Genomic DNA, 22,749 nt, shown 5'->3' with positions numbered 1-22,749 from the left:
GCACTCTCCGCATGGAACAGCCCAAGATCCGGAACATCCCCAGCTACGGCAGACGAGGAATCATCACTCTCCCCAATAAATCACATCATGTCATACAGGAGCCGGACATGAAAAAGGAAGCTTCTTTCAATCAAAAGGTGTTCAACTTATCTCTTGCTCTGTCACAAAGCCGCATAAATGATGCGACGGAGTTGCGCTGCATGGTGTTGGACCTTGATGGGTCTGTCAAAGAATCTGAAACTCGAGGAACTAGGAATGACCTTGCTAAGCAGTGGGGATTAGATGGTCGCGATCTGCGCAATGTGGATCTTGTCTCGGAGGGAATCCCGCACTTGTTGGTCCGTCCGTCTGTCATCTTTATCAGCATGTTCACTTTACGACTCCTGGTCCGTTCACATGGAGTACTTCTTTTCCTTCTCCCAATTGAGGACTGCCACGTGAAAGTGCAGGATGTCTTTATGACAGATCTCCAGAGCAGGCTCCGACCTGGTCCAGGCTCTGGCCTTTTAGCAAAGCTCCCATTTGAGATACGTGTAGTGGATGCAGCGCTTGCCTCTGTCATTGCCACTCTTGAAGCCGAGCATGTTCTTATCCGCCGAGAAGTCGAAGACAGCTTGCGGGATTCAACAAGAGAAGACGTTGTTTACTCTGTTCTCCGCGGGTTGCAGGATCACAGGAAAAGGCTCGTGGCCATTCAGCAGCGTGCCCGCCAGTTCCGCTCGGCGCTACGGGAAATTCTTGAAAATGATGAAGATATGGCGACCATGTTCTTGACGGATCGGCAGGCAGGTCGACCACATGAGGTAGAGGATCACCTAGAAGTGGAATATCTCCTCGAGGCATATTACAAGAACACAGACGCGATTGCGGAGTCTGCAAGTGCTTTAGTGGGTGATTTGGAGCGCACGACGGAATCTATTCAGTCCATCTTGGATGTGCGACGAAATCAGATCCTGGTTTTCGAGGCTCAACTGGAGATCTGCATGTTGGGATTCGCTGTGTCAACCTTTGTGGCGGGCCTGTTTGGAATGAACGTGGCGAACTTCTTTGAAGAGAGTTCTTCGGCATTTGTAATTCTTGTTGGAACCTGTGTTATGGGAACGGTCACCATCGCGAAGTATGGCCTGTGGAAACTCGATAAATTCCGAAAATTGCGCTTTTAGAGCCTGCTCGCATGGTGACAGGAAAGTATCCAAATACAAAGGAGTTAAAAAAGTCATCACCCATAGGCGACCCAAACTTGAGATCAAATGGCACTCAAACTGAGGATGGACGGGGATCCAAAGTCGCAGCGCGCCAAATGTCGCCAACAACCGCTAGGCCAAATGCCCGTCCATCCATTCCTATATATGACACTGGGCAGTGTAAAATAGAAAATAGAGATGCCAATTACCTTCCAATAATAACTACCTTCTGCTTGAGCTGATAGGAAGTCTACAACCAAGGCATTTTTGATAATGTGAGCTCTTTATGCCTGTCAGATGAGTAGAGGGCGGTGATGCAGGTGTGTGTTTGACAAACTTGAGAACCTTCACATTACGTTTGCTCCCTATAAAATACCTCCTCCTTTCCCCTCTTCTTCTTCTTCCTCTTCCTCTCTCCATCACTTCACATCTAACATTATTCTTCAACCCAACTGATTACACACTTCTCCTTAACCAAGCTCGAACAACCGCAATCATGCCTGAGGATAACTACGGCAACGAGTACTCTTACAAGAGCTCTGGTGAAAACAGCCAGGTGAGCTAAGAACCGGAAACACTCATCCAACTCGACTCTAACTGATCTTCAGGGTAATCACTACTGCTCCCGTGACTACGGCTCCGGGGCATCGAACTCCAACTCTTACCATTACTCCAACCAGTAAGTGATAACTCATATTCCTGTTTGATGGTTATCCCTTCTGGTGTCTGCATTCAACTGACATTCATTTTCTACAAATTAGGGATGGTTCCTACTACTACTCGAACTCCGATGGCAGCAAGTACTACAACAGCGGCAAGGGCGATGCTGTGTACACCCCTCCCTCTGCCCCAGCGAACTCGTCTCAGAACTCTGGCAACTCTGGAAAGTCTGGAAAGTAAGCTGGCTGTCAACATGCGTGCAAAGAAGTGGTCTGATCCACCTCTTTCGGCGGGAACACGCTGCGTTGCTTGGAAATGAAATTCTTGAGATGGACGAGACGGATACTTGGCTTGGTTTAGCCTAACGATGGACATCTGAATATGGGATCTTAGGATGGAAAAGCGTAAAACATCAAAAAAAAAATACATTTGCCCTAGGTTTACGTTGAACGAATTTCCAGTATTGCATCAGTCGCCTGATCTATGTATAATGTATAATCAGACCACAATCGTCCATCACCAAATGGGATATCTTCTGCCATGGGATTCGACCATCAACATACGAAATTATTTCGATATACCCAGGTTGGCGGCTTGTATACTCCAAGTCATTAAACATCAATCTGGTTTATCAATACATCATCCAATAATTGACTGTTGTAATGCATCATCCAGCTTAGTTTACAGCAATCCCACTCTGCTGTCGGCCTTCCTTCAACGCAACCTCCAACCCATCAATCACCTTTTCTGGCACGCTCAGAAATGCGGAGTGAGATGCATCCACATGGTAAGTCACTGGGTTGCCCAAAGTTTGAGCAAAGCTCTCTTGCCCAGCCAACGGTATAGCTCCATCCTTGTCACAGAAGAGATACATGCTAGGCATCTCATGCCAAGGTTCATGCGTAGCTGGTTCGTGGAACGATTTCTGCGTCTGCGGCTTCAATTTGGAAATCGCCTTCTGCTGCTCTTCTGGAGACATGTCGTTGTAGAATATTGTCTCTTCTCCAGAGGACCAGTAGTACCCGTCATCCGGACTCTTTATGTGGTTCGTCAGTTGCGAACAAAAGGGACAAACCAAGATGAACCACTCACCTTGATGACCATCCAGGGAGGGAAGTTTCCGCCCAGCATATCGTTTAATGTTTTACCCTTGGGTGTCACAAATGCAGCCATCCACACTACCATGATCACGCCGCCAGGAAGACCGGCTTTGCACCGCTGCGCGTACCCCAACCCCTCGACAGCCCCGGCGCCGACCATCCCGCCATAGGAATGGTTCACCACCACAATCTGGCGGCCGGCTTCTACCATCTCTTTGAGGACGGCCTGAGTATGTTCAATGTCGGCGTGCAGCCCCTTATCTGGAGGGAATGCGCCCACTGACGGGGTGGAGATAGCTTCTGTTGCAAGTCCACGCTTGTGCATCAGATCCCGAACGACGTCGAATGTGTCTGCGGAATGCCATGCGCCAGGCACGAAGACAAAGACTGGGCTCTCAGAGATCATCATCTTGTAATTTATCTTGCAGTTGAATATGTTTGAGAGGGGATACGAATACATCTACGTTCAAATGGGGTCTGGGGAGTCAGCAAACCCTAGCGAAGTGATCGTCCTCTCCTTATACTAAACTGGGCAGATTATGCCCGGGCCCACAATCACTCGGTGCGTGGAACGATTGGCTCTTTTGATCTATTGTTACAATTATTTTCCTCGAAGGATTTCGGGTGTTTGGCGCCAACGGTGGAGCGCGGCTGAGACCCGCCTTGCTATAGGCTCCCGTGTCACCAGTTGTCACTAGCAAAACGTTAGACCGTCCGGGGATTGCACCAAACGGCTCCTATTGGTATTTGAATCAGTATCCACGCGGTAGTCGGCTACGGCCAGCAATTTCCTGTCTTGGCAGAGCCTCGATTCACAGTGGGCCAGACGGATATTCGCTGCACTGTTGTACAATGATTGCAGAAGGCCGTTGTTATTATTTACGGAGTACCCTTTCCCGCGTCTCTGCTGTCTTGTCTCTGATTTGCTGAGGAAGATTGACATGCAGATCATATGTCATATGGAGAATATCCGGAGTCCCCAGTATGACCTGCCAAAAACAGGTCGGATTTCTTCTCCTTGTTCTAAATAGTTATGCTCTACAGCTAATCTTATTATTTACTCGCAAGAAGCGTGAAGTTGATTAAAAAGAAACTGGCTCCTATCCACGGTTGCATATGATATTACTATAGCTTGGGCTGGTATGATATCAAGCTTGCAACACATTTAAGGCCTTGAGTCTAAACAAGCATAGTACCCCCTGCATGTAACCCCTGTATCAACTGACAGAATGAAGCTTAAACGTCTAAATCGTTTAATTATGTACGAGCAATCGGAGAAATAACATTTCTCCGTGCCAAAAAAGAACAGAGCCAGCCCTATTTTATGATCCACCAAAGCACCTCGAATTTTGTTGCGGTTTAATACTAATTACAATAGTAAAATACGGATCAATTCCCCATAATCCTATTATTTTACACATTAGGTATACGGTCTGTCGCTCAATAGTGGATAAGTTTGAATCCTGACACTCGAAAGTGGATCTTCTCTAGCCAGTCTGTTTTGTGGCTTGGAGGGCTGCATGAGAGGGATCAAATCCCTTTAAATACACCATTGCTGCTACATGGAGCTCAAAGGATCTTTTGACCTTCGCCTGTTTTGGAGGTCCAAACACGATGACCACAATCAATGCCCAGGATAGCTACCAAGGGTCCTATCGGGCGGGGACGATCGCGATGACTGTCCTGGGCGTCCTGTTCGTAATTTTACGACTTTTGGCGCGGTGGAAGAAGTCACTGAAGCCAGGTCTGGATGACTATGTTATCATGGCCGCTTTGGTTCCTTTCTTGACTCTCGTTGGATTGATGCTAGCCTGTACGACAGATTTCTTTCCCTTGTTCTTGATTCTGATGCTAATCGTCGATAGTAACTAATTATGGCATGGGATTACATTCTGAAATCTTGCCAATGGAAAGCATCATAATGATTGCAAAGGTTCGATTCAAGTTATAGAAGATAAAACCTGACATCTCCGCTAATATCCATTTAGCTCCTGGTGGTATTTGAGTGCATCTACGTCACAACGATAGCAGTCACCAAAGTTTCTATCCTGCTTATGTACTGTCGCATCTTCCCCACGAGAGAAATCCGCATTGCCTCCATGATCCTGGGCGGGATATCCCTCGCGTGGGGCATCGCTATTATCCTCGTGTGCATCTTCCAATGCACTCCGATTGCGCGAGCCTGGGACACACGCATTCCCGGCACCTGTATCAACCTCAAAGCCTCGTTCATCGGAAATGCAGTACCCAATATTGTCACCGACATTCTCATTCTGTCTCTACCGGTACGGGTGGTGTGGGGACTACACGCAAGCCTCACACACCGACTATCCGTGATTGGAATCTTTCTGCTGGGTAGTTTGTTCGTATACCCTTTTTATACATATCGCTACTGGGATGTGACAATATACTGATTGGACGCTTCCGCGCAGCGTTATCTTCACCAGTATCTATCGCTTCACTACTCTTTTTGAATTCAACCCGGCGGATATCGCCTGGACACTCGGAAAGTCTTGCACCTGGTGTATCGTTGAAAGCTCAACGGGTATTATCTCCGCCTGCATGCCAACCCTGCGCCCGTTGTTCTTGATGGTTTCATCCAAATTCTCCAGCCGGTCTGGTACACAAAGAACACGAACGACAGATGTCGACCACTCTAAAGGTTATGAGCTGCACAATTCTGCCCTACGACCGTCTGATGAGCCGCGTAATAAAACTAGAGTACAGCTGGATGTGTCCCATGCCGACGATGGGTCTGAGGATGAGGTGCCGTTGAATTCCATTCGAGTTCAACAGGATATGACATGGCAAGAATCCAGGGGTAGTTCCTTTCGAGGATATAAATAAATACTTCAGTAAATTATATACATATTACAGATTATCAACTAGGTTTGAGGCTCGACGACTTCCCTCACATGTCTAGACAAAACGGATATTATTTCCGTACAGAAAGAAACAGTGTCAATGCGTTTCATAGGAATGCTAAGGGGAGACAAGGGAGATACGTTGGTGACATCGAAGGAATTGGGTGGGTGGTGTGCTTTTCCATCCTGGAGATGGATGATCATTGGCGACATCGCTACGTGGTCAACTTCATGCACCGAATAGGTCTCCTCCAACAGTTCCAGTATGTGACACCCGAGGAGGACGACGAACCGACAGGCCTTGCGGCAATGGATCTAGGTGTGGAAGACGATGGGTATTAGCCAATGACGATAGATGATACTGTGAAACGAGAACTCAGCCAGAGTCGACAACCACGCCTAACCGGCCAAAACAACGTCACCATCAATGAAAACTGAGGCAGGGGGAGGTTGCAGAGGATGGAAGGGAAGAGTGAGAAGTGAGAAGTGAGAAGTGAGAAGTGAGAAGTGAGAAGTGAGAAGTGAGAGATGGAAGATGGAGGGTGCACTCCATGGCAATCGTTATATATTTCTTATGTATGGGTTTGTGGGATTACGGGATTGTTAGGATGGATCTACAGGATCTACAGAAATGGGCTGATTCCACGCTCTTTACGATCAGCATCTGTATACACTTGGGAGTGATCCCAACTCGGCGTTTGGCTTCGAGTTCTTGCTTCAGTTGGATGAAGCGCCTGCATAGTCATACGCAACTAGTTAGACTGCAACAGGTTAATTGAACTTTGATTGATTGATTGATTGATTGATTGATCATTGGCGACACGATTTAGAACATGAAACGATGTGTCGAATGAAAAATTCCGTGCCACGCACTAGAAAATTAACCCGCCAATGATCAGATACAAAACTACAGTATACATCGATATAATTGTCAGAACTATATAGCAATTGGACTTCATAGGTCATGAATAACAATGAAGGAACCTCTTTGAGCTTTCTTAATCTACTTTGCCTTTTACGAAGTGTCGGATATCTAGAGACATATTCCACCCACTATCACCCCAGATCAAGAAAAGTGCCAATACCAATCAAAAGAGAATGCAAGTTGCTTGGCTTTGGGTCGATGGATTCCTTCTATGACTTGGTTGATAGAATGGTCCAGGTTATGATAGCTGCAGCGGTCGGAATTATGCTCAGCCAGCCTTAGAAGTCATAATATCAATGCATTAAGTTGCATGTGCAAGGAATTTAGGAATGCGAATATATTAATAAAAAATAATGGGAATTGCAAAAAAGAAAGATCGTGCGCAAATGGTATACAAATCAAGTTCAATCTTGACAATTTGGATGATTCAATAAAATATCGACATCTTTCACGGGCAATAACAATCAATCAAGCAAAGATGCGAGCAGTGCTATCTACTCGCTATGTCGACCATGTCTTGCTCTGAGGCCTATGTTCAAAATGTTGCAATAAGAAGGGAAAATAGACACACGATCCAAATGCGAAGAATATACACGAACCAAGATCAACTCAATTACAGAGCGATCATTCCAACACCCGCCAGGAGTGCGGTGGCAATGTAGACAGCCACGTGGAAAGAGCCGAAGGATGAGCTGGAGTGCATGCTGGTAGCGCCGCTGCTAGACTTGGTGGCCGACGCCGTTGAGGAAGCAGAGCCAGAGTCAGAGCCAGCGGTGCCAGTGTTCTCAGTAGTGATAGTTCCGGTTCCAGCAGTTCCAGCCTCCTTCATCTGTGTAGAGCAAATGCCAGTGGCCGTGGTCACGGACTTGACGGTTGCAGATCCGGCAAAGCTACAAGCATCGGCAGCACGGTTCTGCTCCACGTAGTACTTGTTCAGAGCAAAGGCAAGCTGCTGCTTGGTTGTGCACATACTGTAAGCACCGTACTCGCCGGTGGTAGCATTTGCTGTCAGTCCGCTGCAGTCAGTGTAGCCGCAGACGGTGCTGAACAACTTCGCGTACTTCGTCGAGGCGAGGGATCCGGCGACAACGCAGGCGGAGGCATCGTACATGCAGTCGCACAGCTGGACGTCAGCGATAGGGGGCAGAGGGGAGGGTTCGGCGGCCCACTTCGATCCGACGGTAGGGCAGCTTCGCAGGGCGGTGTTGGTGGGAGTGTAGGAGGCCTTCTTGACACCAGTGGGGTTGGCGTTGGCGATCTCGCTGGAATAGTATTTGAAGTCGGACATGGTGCTGACACTGGTGCTATCCACGACGGAAACCAGACCTGCAAGTCTGATCAGTTACCTTCACATATATGTGGGCAAAGGAATCGTTTTCTTACCGTAGTTGTTAGCCTCCTGGAAGTACATGTACACAATACCACCGGACCAGACCTCGGCCATAGTATCACCATACAGGGCCTTCACCTCGGTGAACTCGCGGGGCGAGACCTCGTTGCAACCGTACTCAGCGAAGAAGACAGGGACGGAGTAGTTTGCGAACTCTTCGGTGCGAGCCTGGTATTTAGACTCCGCGTAGGTCGAGTTACCGCACCACGAGTAGATATTGTATCCCCAGAAGTCAATAGTGTCGTCGGTGTCTCCGCAGTTGAAGTAGTCGGCCATGTTCGCACGAATGTCGGACACATCGGCGGTAGCATATCCAACACCCATCGAGCGGTAGCCCTTCTTCTTGATGTACTTCTTGGTGTCACGAACAGCAGCCTTGACGAAAGCGCTGGCGTCGGAAGTAGCGACGGTGTTGGAAACCTCATTTCCAGCGAAGAAACCAATAGTGTTGTTGTACTGGGCCAGTTCATCAACAACACTGGTGTATCGGGCAAAGAGATCGGTTTCCCACGAAGGATCGCTGCGATCGATCGATAGATTGGGGTTGGACAGATCGGAGATCACGTAAATACCAGCGTCCGACAAGAGTTTCATACACGCCGAGTGGTCAGCTGTGGCGTTGATGGCATAGGTACGGATAACGTTGGTGCGCAGCTTCGCCATAATGGGAACATCACGCGCACAAGCAGTGGCGTCGGCGAGAGGGTCAGTGTAGCCACTGCTACTCGTGCTTTCCTCTGTGAAAGGTTAGCTGAGATGTTGAAGTGATGGCATAAACGACCTACGTTGATAGGCGACTCCACGCATAAAGCTGATCTTGTCAGTCACCGAATTCAAGAGGATCTCGGCATATTTGTACTTACAACTGAGTGTCATTGCTGGAATAGAAGAATTTGGAGCCCTATTGACAGTCTTAGTACCGAATATACCACGATTTCTATACATGTATAGAGACAGTACCTTGATGACGATGGGATCCAAATCGGCAACAGCAACCCCAGCCAGGGTTGCCAGTGCCACCAAGGAGAACTTCATGGTGAAGAATGGCTTTGCGGATCTGATGCCACAAAGATTTATAGCGAGTGTATATAGTTGGAATAATTGGATTCAAAAGATAGAGGGTGAGAATCAAGAAATCAAACGAGTGAACAACGGCGAAATGGGAGGAATAAGATCAAAGATGGGGATCCATGGCTTCAAATCCATTAATAGTAAGATTAATAGTGTCAGATAGTCCTATTTTATTTGCTCTCTGAAACCACGAAAAGGACGCGTATAGCCGAGCTAACGAGCCTAATATGGTCAAGTGCTTTGAAGCCATCGTTCAATAGGTTTAGGCCGCTGGCGCCATGTCAATTTTGCCCGGAGATAGTCTCTCCAAGAAAGGATTAGTTATTAGGGCTCTAAAACGAATCGGTTCATGTAGTCCGAGCGAATCATAATAGAGAGATGAACGAGCTCCACGCACTTAACTGGTCTTGGCTTTTACATAGTCTGCAGTTCTTTGTCGATCTGCAAAAACCTATGCAGTTCTGCAGTTCTGCAGTTCTCAGTGCTACAATTCCCCATCAAATTAGACACCCATCAAAAGTCATATATTCATGGTATATTCCCAAAACTAGTTAAAGTGAAAAAAAAAAGTGAAAATATCCGGCTGACGCGGTGGGTGGTGGGGCTTCTTAGGATGGCGCCGGCATTTGGTGGCTTTTTCTTTTTCCGCGAACTATTTTTTCTCTTCTTCAAAAGATCTAATTTTATTCGGCGCTAGGTAAGTTGAAGCTGTAGTCTGTCTGCGGCATTGCTTGGTCCACGATAAAGAATACTGTCCAAGGCCTTGGATCATCTCGGTGATGATTTCTCTGTACGGCTGATCCACCGATCTATGCACAAGTATTTATGTATGTACATTGATTCTTTTTTTTTATTTACGTATGTAAGTATACTGTCGCAAAGGCTTTAAATTGTTCACTGTGTATAAATGTTGAAACTACCAGGGCAATAATAATGGTTACAATCGACGATGCCTCCATACAGAGTATCTTCAGGAATCGTTGTATAGTTCGGGTCAGTCCAGTCGAGAAAAGGTCTACATGTAGATCAGATCGGCTTTTCTCCGATTCTACGCTCCTTCGGCCATATCTGCAATTTAAGCCAGCTTCCGATAACCGACTCCGGTCGAGGTTTGGACAACTGCGCTTCGCGGATGGCAAGTGTGGAAATTGCCAGAAACATTTTAGTCGAGTGGGGTTCTCTTAACAGCATGGTACTTTGTACACAACTATGGATTTTGTGGGGACATCATGGCAGCTATAGCTTAATATACTTTGTATAGCTTTCTTTAAGATTCACTCAAGTAGTAATCATGCTTTTAGACTTGTAGAGAACCTAGTCGACTAAAAAGCCTATACCTAGAGTTTTTGTGGATGTTTCTGACAATTTCATCTCACATAGTATGTTGGTTCAATGGCGATGGCCACATGTGCCAGAGACAGAAATTCTACCACCTCGCCCATCTTCCTCTAAAAACTGCTGCACTGCCTCGATAGGAATAAAATGCATCAAATTTGATATCTCCCATGACTCCATTATACACACAATAATTATACATCAACACCCTGTGTTCGAATTGAGATTGGCATTATAAAGCGTTCCTTCGTTTCGTTCTGGTGTAACCACTTGGTCTCGATCCAATCTTCACATCCGTTGCTGTTTGCGATGTGCGTCGATGGCTGCATCGAACGATCGGATGGTGTCAAGAGGGCGCTCAAGGCGGCTGCGTGTTGGGTTGGAGAGATCAGGATCGGCTATCGCTAGGTTAGAATGCAGTTCCTATCAAAAATTTCATTGTAACTGGTGACTTACTGATCAGCTTTCCGTCCCGGTCCTTATGCTGAATGCTTCGGAGCGAGAATGTATCCCGAGATCCAGGTTCGAGGTTCACAGCGGCTTCCTGTTGTCAGTGAGTGTCCTAGATTAGAAAGGAACATTGTTGCAGGGATACACACTAGGTTCTTGTTCATGTAGGGCCATATTGGGGTCGGCCTTGCTTTGAAGAGAAGTCTTGGGGCTGTGGTGTGACTTGACCGAGCCAGAGCGCTCGCTAGAGGTCAATGAGGACGGCATTATTAGGAATGTATAAAACGAATATTGATTGAAATTGGTCTGAAAAAATGTGTACAAAGTATATCAAAGTAGTGTGGTGAGACTAGTAATGGTATGTCCAGCAATGTGGTCAGTAACCGGGAGGCGAATTTGATCCTATATATATCCCACACCCTAGTCATTTTTGTCACGTTCGGATTTTGGTGGACTAAGAATAGACGGCCTTTCTCAGAACATCAAAAATAGAGATCACGCAAGCCGGCACCTGTGGGTCAGTTGGGATGATGATTGGGCCGATCCTGATCGGCATCTGTGGGCGACTCGTCGCTACAATTCTAATTCCGTATGACGTTGTTGGTCCATCCGGAGCACTCCCAATGGCCAGCCAAGCTTCTATTAGTCTCCCGCAGAATGCTTAGCATTCACTGTGGCCAATCCGAATGAATGAGCACTCCAGGGGCCACGCAAGCACGGGGTGGCTGGAATCTTGGGATGCTCCAGGCACCCGCAAAGATTTCCAGGTACCCATGTTGTGTTGCGTTTTCGAGCAATCATACATTAGGAATACGTGCGTTGCCAAGGTGGAATTGTACATCAATCACATATATCGTGTACCCCCAATTGTATGACGACTTGCCTCCTCTGGTGGGGATGATCGCCGGTTTCGAAAATGTGACAGGAGCGCCCCAGCATTCTTCCTCCAGGAACAATCAATCACACCCTGCGAGTGGATTTCACATGGTTCTACAGGGCAGTGTTAGCTAACATTCTGTTCGCGAATAATGTTTGACGGATATATACTCGTTATGCTCACTTGCACGACGTGAAGGGCATGAAGTGCATGAAATGCAGAACCAACTCAATTGCCTTAAACAACATTATCAAGATGCTTTTTTTCTTTAGTTCACGCTGAATACCGCACGGTCGGGTTGTTGCGCTCAGACCGCGATTGAGAGTGTAAAGACACGAGGCTGGAGACCAGGCAACGCAATTAATACAATTGGAGAATAAAATCCGATCCAGTGGGGCAATTGAATAAAATAATCTTAGTTGTTGCAATGCACAAAATGTAATACGGAATACTCGCAATGCATTACTTCACTGCGATGTCACAGCCTCTCTTGTTCCGGTGATCGCCGGATTTGAAACACTCCAAGCATTCCCAACGTCGAACATTCTTTTCTTTTCTTCTCCATATTCCTTTGCAAAAGTGGACCCCAGCCCCCCCTCCCCCCATGTGGGCTGCGACAATGTCATTTCCCGTCATGATCTGAGGTGTGGTTGCGATGCTACGTAGAGTTCGTCGCGGCACATGACCGCATCCCCGTGACTGCCCAGTTTCTTAGGACAGTACGGTCGCTTTCAGTCCTTCGACCTTTCCGGGTAGATTTGACCATTTGCGAGCCAATCGAACAACGGATCGACAGATGCGGCGCTTAGACCTCGGAACGCCACTTGAATAACACTTGCGCACAGGGGTTCGGTCATAAATCAACCCGGAGCAAATCCGTGCAACGGATGAAACAAACTATGGCTTGCAGGCCTAGAAACCCAATTCGGATCAAGGCCAGATAGACAGACTATCCTGAGTGTGGATTGATCAATTCTTTTCTGGCATCCCCATTGACATGGCAATCCGGTCATGCCAGACCTTCGGACTGCCCGGTTGCTGTGGACCTGTTGGGTGCAATCGAGTATCTTCTTGGGCCTGGGCAATTTCACGGGCGTCTTTAATGACCTTCCACTCTTTCTTATACGGACTGAGTTTTAACCACGGTGTTACTGCTTTTTGTCGACTCTGATCGGACACTAGCACAACCGACAACTGTCGGAGAAGTGCGATCCCTGAATGAACGCCTTCGAGTGTGAATTTCACCGATGCATTCTTGGCGGAACGGGGAATCAATCCAAAGAAAGCCTGAGACTCTCTCTTGTTCCCTTCGTGATCAGCCTTAACGCCAGCCATTATTTGTCTTTCCACATCGCCCAGGACCTTTCGGCTGCTGTTGATTGCATCCATTAAATCCTCTCTCTCCGCATTGGTAGTTAGTGAGGAGGCGACTAGGGCTTTGGTCTTGACAAGAAAGCCTGGACACTGAGCTATCTCGTTGAATGCATAATCCATGAGCTGGCCCAGACGACAGCTTTTGCCACGCCGTTCCTCGTCTTCTTGGGTCTCTGGAAGAATGGACCTCCATTCCTCGCTTTCGAGGAAACATGGCTCCTCCCGAATGAAGGCCTCGTAAACTAGGAGTCCTCGAAAGGATAAGAGTAGGGTACGGCCATACCCACTCGCATGACTCTTTGCTCCCCTTAGACGCAATAGATGAGAGATTCCACGTGAATGCAGCAGCCATGCGTTCTCCTCTGTTGCATTCATCAACTCATAAAGTCCTAGCAGGATTGCAGCTCCAAGGGTGTCTTCCGTGCCAACTGTAGCAGGATTCTGGATAGCTTGAACAAGATAGCGCAGTCCACGGCCGTACATTTCCTGACTGGCGAGGATTTGTCGTTGGTTTCCATTTACTCTGCCTAGCTGCAAGGTTCCAAGGCTGCGAAACCCCCATTCCATTGCAATTCCTGCGCCTCGTTCGTACTGAGCGATTTCGAACCAAGGAAGTTCCACGCGAGTGCTGTAGCTGTAATAAATGTTCGGAAACATAGCATCCACGAAATCACAAAAGCCCTTCCTGCATTGTCGGTCTAGCGCCCTGGAAACCAATCCTGGCATTAGAGCTTCATCCATAGACGTACGGGGAGTCGTGGCGTATTGCTGCGCTTCTTTTGCAGTTACCAGTGCCACACTTGATGTTGATGATGGTGTCGGGGAGGATGTGGTTCTTGAGGGCTCTTGCTGACTGCTTGATGCAGAGAAGTGGTAGAATTTCCGGTTCCTTGTGTAGCCAGGGCATGGGTTCCCTCTTCTCTCGCAGGATTGACATCCTGGCTGGGTTTCGTCGCACTGGACCCTGGGTTAGAGTGTTACCTTTTTAAAAAAAAATAGCGTACCACTGGGGGGGGGGTTCCTACTTTAACCCGCCGCTGGAGACATGCCAGGCAGCCTTTGCTGCGTGGAACACCAACCATCAATTCTGTCCGATCGGGATCGCTGTGTTCTGATGTTTATTGTATAGGGATGAGGCACAAAAGGAGACACATTGCGAGAATACGAGGTCTTTCAGGGGTCCCCGCAACGTAACTCCACGAAATCCTCGCCGCGCATTGGGCGCCTGTGGGTTCCGGAGTGCTTGGCGCGTTCATCGAAATCGGAGCTTGGCGAAAAATGGAAGATTTGCCTTGAGATTCGTGGATGATCTTCAGATGGAGTGAATTTCTTGTCCATGCGTGGTAACTGTTGCCTTCTTTCATTCAGTGTCAATCTTTATCTGCTTGTCAATATTTTGAGATCCTGACAGAATATATATTTCCTTCACCAAGGCCTCATTTCAGTATGTCTCATCCGATTTTTTTCACATCTGTATTTTAATTTCTACGGAATATCCCTGGTTTCTGTTAGTATGAATTTGAAAGGGTGTGGCAGCAAAGATGAGGAAATGCTTGGCTTCGAGGTTCCAAGGGCGTGACGGGGATACCAAAGGCTTAGTTTCACAACTTCAGGGGCCGATCTTGATCGCCCCCAAGGCCGGAGTACTGTGGGACGACCACGTGGCCCTGGTTTATTCAGGTGCGGTCTTGGCCTGACAAATTTGAACTGAGGCAGTTCCTCACAGCGCTGTCATTCAACCATGTCCACTTGAGCATATAGCCGACTCATGGGGCTTGGCATCTGCTGAGTGTAGATCGGCATTTCGACCGAGGTCTTTCCCTCGCGCCGACTATCTGGGGGTTCGGGAGCTCAAAACCTCTTATCAGTCTTCTATATATACAAGGCAGCTAGCTGTCTCCGCAGTCCAATTTCACACCAATATTGGCAGGCTTCAATTCTCACTCCAGAATGAGATATTTCTTCTCACTTTCTTCCCGGCCACAAGCGCTGTCGGGCGCAGTTCAACCTGCAAGAGGATCACGGCTCATGCCCCGTCTTTACTCCAGCGCACCCTCCGGTGGACACAGGCCTCTGCCTCTCGCGGGAGTTACCGTAGTTAGTCTCGAGCAAGCTATTGCTGCCCCCTTTTGCACTCGACAACTTGCCGATCTTGGAGCTCGAGTCATCAAGGTTGAACGACCAGGTGTTGGAGACTTTGCACGACATTATGACACACGAGTCGGTGGCCTAGCATCGCATTTCGTATGGACGAACCGCTCCAAGGAGAGTTTGGCTCTGGACCTCAAACGCGAAAAGGACCATGCCGTCCTGATGAAACTCCTCGAAAAGGCCGACGTTCTCGTTCAGAACTTGGCTCCCGGTGCCAGTGCGCGACTGGGGCTTTCTCACGAGGCATTGAAAGAGAAACACCCCGGTTTGATCGTGTGCGATATCTCTGGATATGGCCAAGATGGTCCATATCGCGACAAGAAAGCCTACGACCTTCTTATTCAGAGCGAGGCTGGAATGCTGTCCGTCACGGGCACTGGAAAAGAGCCGGTAAAGGTTGGTATTTCCATTGCCGATATTGCTGCGGGAATGTACGCCTACAGCAACATTCTCTCGGCGCTACTACAGCGTGGTAAAGATGGACAGGGTTGCCAGATTGACATCTCCATGCTGGAAAGTATGGTTGAATGGATGGGCTTTCCCATGTATTACGCATTCGACAATGCTCCAGGTCCGGTACCAGCAGGTGCCTCGCATGCGGCTATCTACCCTTATGGACCGTTCGAAGCTGGTGATGGCCAGTCAGTTATGTTGGGCATTCAGAATGAGCGGGAATGGGTCAGTTTCTGCAATGGTGTCCTCTCACAACCAGATCTGGCGACCGATCCTAGATTTTCGAGCAACTCACAACGAACTCAAAATCGAGATGAGCTCAAGTCTATCATTCACGATGCGTTCTCGAAGTTTACGACAGAGGAAACAATCGCTCGGTTGGACGAAGCGTCAATCGCCAACGCTAGTGTCAATGACATGAAAAATGTTTGGGACCATGCCCAGCTTCAAGCACGAAATCGATGGACCAAGGTTCAAACTCCTGTGGGAGCCATTCCGGCTCTTTTACCTCCTGGATCAACCAACTCAGCTGAAAAAGGTGGATATGGGGCTCAGATGGGCTCAGTTCCACGGGTTGGAGAGCACAATGAAGCCATTCTTGCAGAGCTGGGTCTATCAAATTGATCTTATGTACAATGAATATTATAAGAGACCGAGAACTCACATAGATGATTTGCTATTTCTGATTGTCACAAGGAGGTCCTATGAGTAGATCCTACGAGTTTCCTAGTGCGGCTAGTAGGCGATGTGCTTGGCAAGCCTTGTACCAGAACTGTCAAATCCTCCATGACAGTGAATGTCATCTGTCTGCAACGCCAGGGGCAGCATATGCAGAATAACTTGAAACCTCGCCAGTTGCTTCGAGGTGAAATCACATACTCTGCTGCAAAGAAAGAAGACGCCACCATTCTCCATGAACTCCGGTATCATCAAGGCAGTCATTTTCAGCGTCAATTATGCAGATCTCCATATTCTATACGTAATTGGATAACGAAATTTAGTCTCGTCATTGAATTTGCATCACTATAGAAATCGATACAGAAACTCGAGGTTCTGTGGGTTCAGATAGTCTGGATTTGATAATGAGCCAGCAAGGCCCATAACATCATCACCCTCCACGTTGAACAGCTCATACCAGTCCATATTAATTGCTACCTCTTCTCCGGGGTTATGGTGAGGCATCATCGTGTTAGGAGTTTGCAAGAGATCGCCCCCTGTATTAGGAGAAAGTGTTCTATAAGGACCACTAGCAGGAGACGCAGATGGCATCTCCTCAATATTTTGAACGCCGCATGCTTGTGACGTTGATGATGGCATAGCAGGATCGGCCAATCGGAGATCGCGAGCAGTACGATCATCCAGGCACCGGAAGAAAAGATCCAGGACCCAGTTCTCCAAGTCCCACGATTTCTGTAATTCCTTCAAGCCCAGTAGGCATAACTTTGCCCTGTGTTCTGCTAACTTGCGGGCTGTGCCTGTAACCCGTCCGAAATGAATGGTGTGTATACATAAAGCCGAGAAAGTGTGGGTAATTCTGTTTTTTTTTTTGGTGTTAGTCTTAGTCTAGTGCGAGATGGTTGGAAGAATTTACAAGTGAACTGATCCATGTTGGACCAGGTTTTCTGAGAGCATGTCCTCTAAAATACGGGTGCTTCGTGTTGCTGCATCCAGTGCAACGTTTCCTTCTGGATTGACCGATTTGCCTGGGGGCTGTAAGAAAAGTGGTCGGTATAGGAGAATGTACAAGTTGCTATATGGATGTTAGCCGGAAAGGCTCTCGGTTATTACTACTAGCGCAGCAGTACATACTTATAAGCCATATGAAGCATGCCGACTAGGAACATCGCGTCCCTGTTCATGGGCATTTGAAACTGCATTTCCTTTGGGAGGCGCGACTCCCAGTCAACTAAACGTTGACGGAGCATTGGTCGAGCTTCATTATCCAACTTGGATCGACCAGGCAGATACTGGCTACAGACTATTTCCCGCACTGAAGATAAAGCTGTCAGCAAATGCGACTTTACCAATATTCCAGGACATCGTACATAACCTGGCCAGTTGAGCCATTCCAATCACGTAGGGAATGTGTACTTCTGGTGGGGTGCGGAATATCTCAGGAGGCCCCATGGGCTCGCTTTCCTCGAAGTCTGTGGCTTCAAGATCAGCGATTTGGCAGTCTTCATCGCGTATTCGAGGTGGCAGCCCCAAAGCTGCCGATGTTTGTTGATCGCGAACCTGATGAAATGTTAATCCCAGGGTCTTCGAAGCCAAGATCGAGAACTGAGAAGCGTACATATAAAGCCCACCAGATTCGTTTCCAAAGCTTTTGGTCTTGGGCATTCAGGAAGGACAATTTAGACCTATGAATGTCAGCATATATTCAAACTCATTGAAATGAGGCACACGCCATACATAACATGCATGCCCTTTTTCTGAGCAAGGCTGATGGCAGCCCCAAGCCAAAACCGAACATCGCGCTCCTCGGTTGGGCTTCCACGCCAAAAGCTCAGAAGAAACAACGATTGCAACTTTATAACCGTGTCGGTCTCCCATCCTGAATCATAAATATCCTTTGCTCGTTGATAAAATACTTCTTTGGCTTGGTAGCGATTATGAAATCCCGTGGTGTTCAAAGCCATATCCGAGCACAGGCTCACTCCAATGAAGAGCATTGACTGGAAGAGCAAAGGTGACAGTGTGCCATCTTGATAGTCACTTTGTAGATCTGTCCGATTAAGAATTGGGAAACATGGGTGGAGCCAGTCAAAATAAGCTTGAAGTAACGCGTCGCAGACAGCAGGCGACGGGAACACGAGGGCCCCTTCGCGGGTAAGGCGATCATATATCAGCTTGCGACGGGGACCCAGTGAATCCTGGCTACTTTCAGTTCCGCCACTAATCTCAGAGATGGAGTAGTGAAGTCGACCTTTTTGGATACTGCCTGCGTACCCGTTGTCCGGAGATCGTCGCCCTTCATCCACAACGCAGGTGAGAGGACTTGACTCGCCGAGGAATACGGTTTTATGGATCGCATCCTCTGCTATTGCAGGACGAGCCGGTGGATACTGAGAGCTCTGTCCGGTTAATGGGAATTGTCCCTGTATGACTCGGGAATCCGACGCCTTTGCCGTATTATTCGGCGTTGTGGCCGTTCGAGCCAATCCCTTTTTCTTTCGGCGAGGATATCTGCCTAGAATTAGTATAAACTCGAGGCATTCTCCTTAATATGCTTACTTTCCACGGCGTGAAACCCCTACTTCACAAGTAAGATTCCATGACACACAGTTTTGACAGGGCTGCATCTCTAACACGTTGCACCGCACGCGACGCGAGTTACATGACAGGCATGCTTTCTTTGCCCGCGTGCGTGGCCGATCTGGACTTTCAGTCTCCATAGGCTCCATGGATAACAGAAGAATCGGCTGTTTCGATTCAAATATTATTTGAATATCCAAAGGGTCAGGGATACTTTTGTCCTCAAAAAGGTGGGGCTCGGCTTCTTCGGTTATATGGCCTCGGTGTTTTGCCGACATCTTAATATTCATCATAGTGGCTGAATTTCTTTCTTTTTCCCCTTTCTTTTTCACTTGGAATGATTGAAGCTGCTCGACGGTCCTATTTTCTTGTTTTGACATCACAATGTTCGATTGTACGTTTGTCGCATTAAGCATAAATTGTACAATATAGACAGATACATAATATAGCCGCACTCTTAACACGCCGGGTAGCGTGGCAGATACTGTCGAATTAAGTGTGATATTGACTAGGTAAATTTGCTAAGAATAGGTTACCGAGAGTCGAAATGTTGCCCAGTGTGGTGCCTGGTTGGGTGCAGATGTCAGGAAATACGAAATCTTTCTACTTATCTCGTTCCTGTGAAAAGGAGGAACTGGTATTATTGGTACCGTACCACAGCATGGGTTGGATCTCATTCTTTGCCGCGGATTGTAGAGCGTGCTACAGTTTACTATTAAGCATGGTCACCGGCGTGGATTGGTGCCATTTGTCGGTGATTGCTAGAAGAATCTTGATAAGCGCAGCTCGGTTTCACGGCCTCGAAAGTGATGAATAGTTGCTGTAGTGGTGTTATGCTGGCCCCCAGGATTGTCAGCAGCATGGCGCCGACCAAGAACCCACTTCCATGTTGTTTCCACCCATCCCTGGTGCCGAAGATGCACACATAATTCACCGGATAGGTCGAACCTTTATATCAGACAACATGATAAGTTGGCGCACAGGGAATTTGTCATCGCACCGCTGGGCATAGACCACAGCGGCACTTAAGCATACAGCAGATGTCAAGGGTGCTAAGAACCGCGACAATGGCTTGGACCACTCGCGTGGTCATGTACCATTTCTCATTCTTTGGGTATTCATCCCACGTCTCACTGCTACTGACTTCCGCAGTCTAACTGTAAGTGGCGCTCGTGATTGGCCGATGAGCGAGCACACAGATCATAACCTACGCGAATATGGCCAGTAAAGCATAAGAACGTCACCAGAAAGAAGACGTTTGGGAAGTGATGCAGCGATGTGCTGGGTAGAGTCTCCCTTGGGTTATCTTCGATGTGGAGATCAGAGGATTCATTTTCGTCCTACCTTTGGTCGAATGTCAGATCTGATGTTTGGTCTGAAACTTCGATCTCATCTTCACTCTCGACACAGGAAAAATACTGCGGTAGGATTTGCGGTCCATCGGGTACACAGGTCTTGTATGTGTCAACAGAGGTTCCAGAGGTGAGGTGGGCGTGGAGTGGTTTTCATCCAAGGAGGCTTAGACCGCCAGATTCGTCAAGCACCCCCGGAATAGCCCCGGGGGTTGCCAAGAAGAGGGCCATCAACTGAGGAGAAATTGGAAGTGAGAAATGCTTGAAGGAGCCTCGTTGTACCGAGTTTTCGACCGAAAACATGTACAGAATAATGTACCAGGTACGGAGTACATCCATCCTAGTATTAGTATGTAGTGTCAGTTTATGCATGACCATGTTGGATAAGTGGACAACCCAGTAGACCAATGGCATGTCACGTCACTGGGGCAAAACATATCAGGGCACATATCAGGGAGTAAATGATTACAAATACACTTAGAAGAGGGCCCGGGAGAACCTGGGAAGAATTGAGAAATGAAAAATCCTTCGGGGCAATTAAATCCCCGTGTTCGCAACCCGTGAATTGTTATTAATTACATGTCAAGTTATGCATATGCACAATACCAAGCATCTAGAAGGTATCCCGGGTTATTCCAACCTTCCAACTTGCAAAGTTGACAATATGCTTACATATAGTATATTGTGAAGTGGATCACGATCGGACTTCATTCCCTCCGCAGACTTTTGGCCGAAAAGGACTCCCGATCGACGGTGGAACTGGGTGGACCTGGATTAGTGACCAAGGTTGGAGGATTAGAAGATAAAAGAAGCTATGTGCCTCAATTGAATATAATTCATCTCCCCAAATACCCATATTATTGGTATAAACTACCTTCTTTTTCACCATGCCTACAAGGTTTCCCAGCAAAAATGTCGATGTCTCGCCTCTTGGGGCGCCACTGCAGTTTGAATTCAGTCAGCGCAAAGCTTCGAATCGCTTTTTGAAGGCCGCTCTGACAGAAAGAATGGCATCTTGGTCTCCGACTGATCTTTCAGCGAGAGGTATTCCCAGCCAAACCCTCATCAATCTTTATCGTCGGTGGGGAGAGGGTCAATTTGGACTTATCCTCACCGGCAATATTATGATCGCATATGACCAGCTCGAGTCACCGGGAAATATGATCATTGATCTTGAGAACCCATTCGGTGGTGAACGATTTGAAGCCTTCAAGCAATTGGCCACTGCCGCCAAGAAGCACGGGAGTTTAATCGTTGGCCAAGTCAGCCATCCTGGACGTCAGACGTTTGAGCAGCTGCAATCCAACCCGGTTTCTGCTAGCGATGTCCAGCTCATCTTGGAGAAATTTGGCGCATTTGGGAAACCCCACGCAGCTACCGAGGAGGAGATTCAGGATATTATCCGCCGTTTTGTCCATGTAGCCGTCTACCTGCAAAAGGCTGGGTATGATGGTATTCAGCTTCATTCCGCCCATGGCTATCTCCTCGCCCAATTCTTGTCCAAGACAACGAACAAGAGGACAGATAAATACGGTGGAAGCTTGGCCAATCGCGCACGGATTATTGTGGAAATCGCCCAGGCTATTCGTCAAGCACTCCCAGATCCCGGCTTCATCATTGGAATCAAAATTAACTCGGTGGAATTCCAAGCGCATGGATTTACCCCCGAGGAGTCAAAGGAGCTGTGTGAGATTCTCGAGCGCACCCACTTCGACTTTGTTGAGTTGTCCGGTGGAACTTATGAGGCTGGTGCCTTCCAGCACAAACGGGAGTCTTCGCAGAAACGAGAATCATTCTTTTTGGAATTTGCAGACCTCATCACTCCTGCTCTCAAGCGCACCCGCAGCTATGTGACCGGGGGATTTTGCACGGCGTCAGGAATGGTCCGGGCTCTGGAGACAGTTGATGGAGTCGGTCTTGGCCGCTCCATTACCCAGGAGCCTCGCTTGCCAAAGGAGCTGCTCGCCGGAACTGTTCAGGGTGCAATCCAGCAGAAGATTGATCCCCAGGACTTTTTCAAGACAAGCCCTGCTGCCGGTGCACAAATGCTGCAGATTGCACAAGATGAAGAACCGATTGACCTGAGCAATGATGCCAACATGGAAGTCTTCATGAAAGGCCTTGGGGAATGGGGGCAGGAAATGCAGAAGGACGGGGCCACAATGAACATGTACGGTTATGCCCAGCTCCCCAAGGGTCAACCATTCCAAAGTCATCTGTGAAAGCAATGTCAAGCGAAGTAGAGGATGTCGAAAGTCATCAATATATGTTTAATTGCATTCATATTGATATCTACCTTTTCCACTAT

General features: G+C 47.8%; 9 protein-coding genes across 9 annotated transcripts; 4 read left to right on the top strand and 5 right to left on the bottom strand.

Annotated features, from left to right (window-relative positions):
* Window positions 1-11: 11 nt before the first annotated feature.
* On the top strand, window positions 12-2,084 carry N7471_001950 (CorA family magnesium transporter; the record flags this gene model as incomplete). The annotated part of the gene is made up of 4 exons (XM_057274670.1): window positions 12-1,056; window positions 1,664-1,740; window positions 1,793-1,863; window positions 1,946-2,084. 4 exons carry the CDS (start codon window positions 12-14, stop codon window positions 2,082-2,084), a joined length of 1,332 nt encoding a protein of 443 aa, XP_057139308.1.
* Window positions 2,085-2,385: 301 nt separating this feature from the next.
* On the bottom strand, window positions 2,386-3,380 carry N7471_001949 (alpha/beta hydrolase). The gene is made up of 2 exons (XM_057274669.1): window positions 2,937-3,380; window positions 2,386-2,880 (listed from the first exon to the last, which is right to left on the bottom strand). Exons 1-2 carry the CDS (start codon window positions 3,351-3,353, stop codon window positions 2,521-2,523), a joined length of 777 nt encoding a protein of 258 aa, XP_057139307.1. The 5' UTR covers window positions 3,354-3,380; the 3' UTR covers window positions 2,386-2,520.
* Window positions 3,381-4,558: 1,178 nt separating this feature from the next.
* Window positions 4,559-5,791, top strand: N7471_001948 (uncharacterized protein; the record flags this gene model as incomplete). Its single annotated transcript, XM_057274668.1, has 4 exons — window positions 4,559-4,757; window positions 4,810-4,877; window positions 4,933-5,306; window positions 5,377-5,791. 4 exons carry the CDS (start codon window positions 4,559-4,561, stop codon window positions 5,789-5,791), a joined length of 1,056 nt encoding a protein of 351 aa, XP_057139306.1.
* A 1,272-nt stretch (window positions 5,792-7,063) lies between these two features.
* Window positions 7,064-9,328, bottom strand: N7471_001947 (glycoside hydrolase family 72 protein). The gene is made up of 5 exons (XM_057274667.1): window positions 9,084-9,328; window positions 8,987-9,024; window positions 8,909-8,934; window positions 8,117-8,860; window positions 7,064-8,059 (listed from the first exon to the last, which is right to left on the bottom strand). Exons 1-5 carry the CDS (start codon window positions 9,156-9,158, stop codon window positions 7,347-7,349), a joined length of 1,596 nt encoding a protein of 531 aa, XP_057139305.1. The 5' UTR covers window positions 9,159-9,328; the 3' UTR covers window positions 7,064-7,346.
* Window positions 9,329-10,817: 1,489 nt separating this feature from the next.
* Window positions 10,818-11,246, bottom strand: N7471_001946 (DUF2406 domain-containing protein; the record flags this gene model as incomplete). Its single annotated transcript, XM_057274666.1, has 3 exons — window positions 10,818-10,927; window positions 10,986-11,069; window positions 11,129-11,246. 3 exons carry the CDS (start codon window positions 11,244-11,246, stop codon window positions 10,818-10,820), a joined length of 312 nt encoding a protein of 103 aa, XP_057139304.1.
* A 1,579-nt stretch (window positions 11,247-12,825) lies between these two features.
* Window positions 12,826-14,312, bottom strand: N7471_001945 (uncharacterized protein; the record flags this gene model as incomplete). Its single annotated transcript, XM_057274665.1, has 3 exons — window positions 12,826-14,029; window positions 14,085-14,194; window positions 14,235-14,312. 3 exons carry the CDS (start codon window positions 14,310-14,312, stop codon window positions 12,826-12,828), a joined length of 1,392 nt encoding a protein of 463 aa, XP_057139303.1.
* An 868-nt stretch (window positions 14,313-15,180) lies between these two features.
* On the top strand, window positions 15,181-16,458 carry N7471_001944 (CaiB/BaiF CoA transferase family protein; the record flags this gene model as incomplete). The annotated part of the gene is made up of 1 exon (XM_057274664.1): window positions 15,181-16,458. One exon carries the CDS (start codon window positions 15,181-15,183, stop codon window positions 16,456-16,458), a length of 1,278 nt encoding a protein of 425 aa, XP_057139302.1.
* Window positions 16,459-16,639: 181 nt separating this feature from the next.
* N7471_001943 (Zn(II)2Cys6 transcription factor) lies at window positions 16,640-19,367 on the bottom strand (the record flags this gene model as incomplete). Its single annotated transcript, XM_057274663.1, has 7 exons — window positions 16,640-17,368; window positions 17,426-17,584; window positions 17,644-17,824; window positions 17,880-18,069; window positions 18,128-18,194; window positions 18,247-19,020; window positions 19,069-19,367. 7 exons carry the CDS (start codon window positions 19,365-19,367, stop codon window positions 16,858-16,860), a joined length of 2,181 nt encoding a protein of 726 aa, XP_057139301.1. The 3' UTR covers window positions 16,640-16,857.
* A 1,961-nt stretch (window positions 19,368-21,328) lies between these two features.
* On the top strand, window positions 21,329-22,663 carry N7471_001942 (NADH:flavin oxidoreductase/NADH oxidase family protein; the record flags this gene model as incomplete). Its single annotated transcript, XM_057274662.1, has 1 exon — window positions 21,329-22,663. The coding sequence occupies one exon, from the start codon at window positions 21,329-21,331 to the stop codon at window positions 22,661-22,663; it is 1,335 nt and encodes a 444-aa protein (XP_057139300.1).
* Window positions 22,664-22,749: the final 86 nt, after the last annotated feature.

This window comes from Penicillium samsonianum (assembly GCF_028829775.1).
Source record: "Penicillium samsonianum strain IBT 33392 chromosome Unknown utg000002l_segment0_segment0, whole genome shotgun sequence".
Taxonomy (NCBI): domain Eukaryota; kingdom Fungi; phylum Ascomycota; class Eurotiomycetes; order Eurotiales; family Aspergillaceae; genus Penicillium; species Penicillium samsonianum.
This window is presented reverse-complemented; position numbering and strand designations above follow the sequence as displayed.

What these genes read in the sequence shown, in the direction of transcription:
- N7471_001949 (XM_057274669.1), bottom strand. Translation starts at nt 3,353, where the DNA reads ATGATGATCTCTGAGAGCCCAGTCTTTGTCTTCGTGCCTGGCGCATGG. An exon ending in CTCCCTGGATGGTCATCAAG is followed by an intron (nt 2,881 to 2,936) that starts GTGAGTGGTTCA and finishes AACCACATAAAG; the next exon opens with AGTCCGGATGACGGGTACTA.
- N7471_001947 (XM_057274667.1), bottom strand. Translation starts at nt 9,158, where the DNA reads ATGAAGTTCTCCTTGGTGGCACTGGCAACCCTGGCTGGGGTTGCTGTT. An exon ending in TCCAGCAATGACACTCAGTT is followed by an intron (nt 8,935 to 8,986) that starts GTAAGTACAAAT and finishes TGACAAGATCAG; the next exon opens with CTTTATGCGTGGAGTCGCCT. An exon ending in GCGTGGAGTCGCCTATCAAC is followed by an intron (nt 8,861 to 8,908) that starts GTAGGTCGTTTA and finishes AACCTTTCACAG; the next exon opens with AGGAAAGCACGAGTAGCAGT.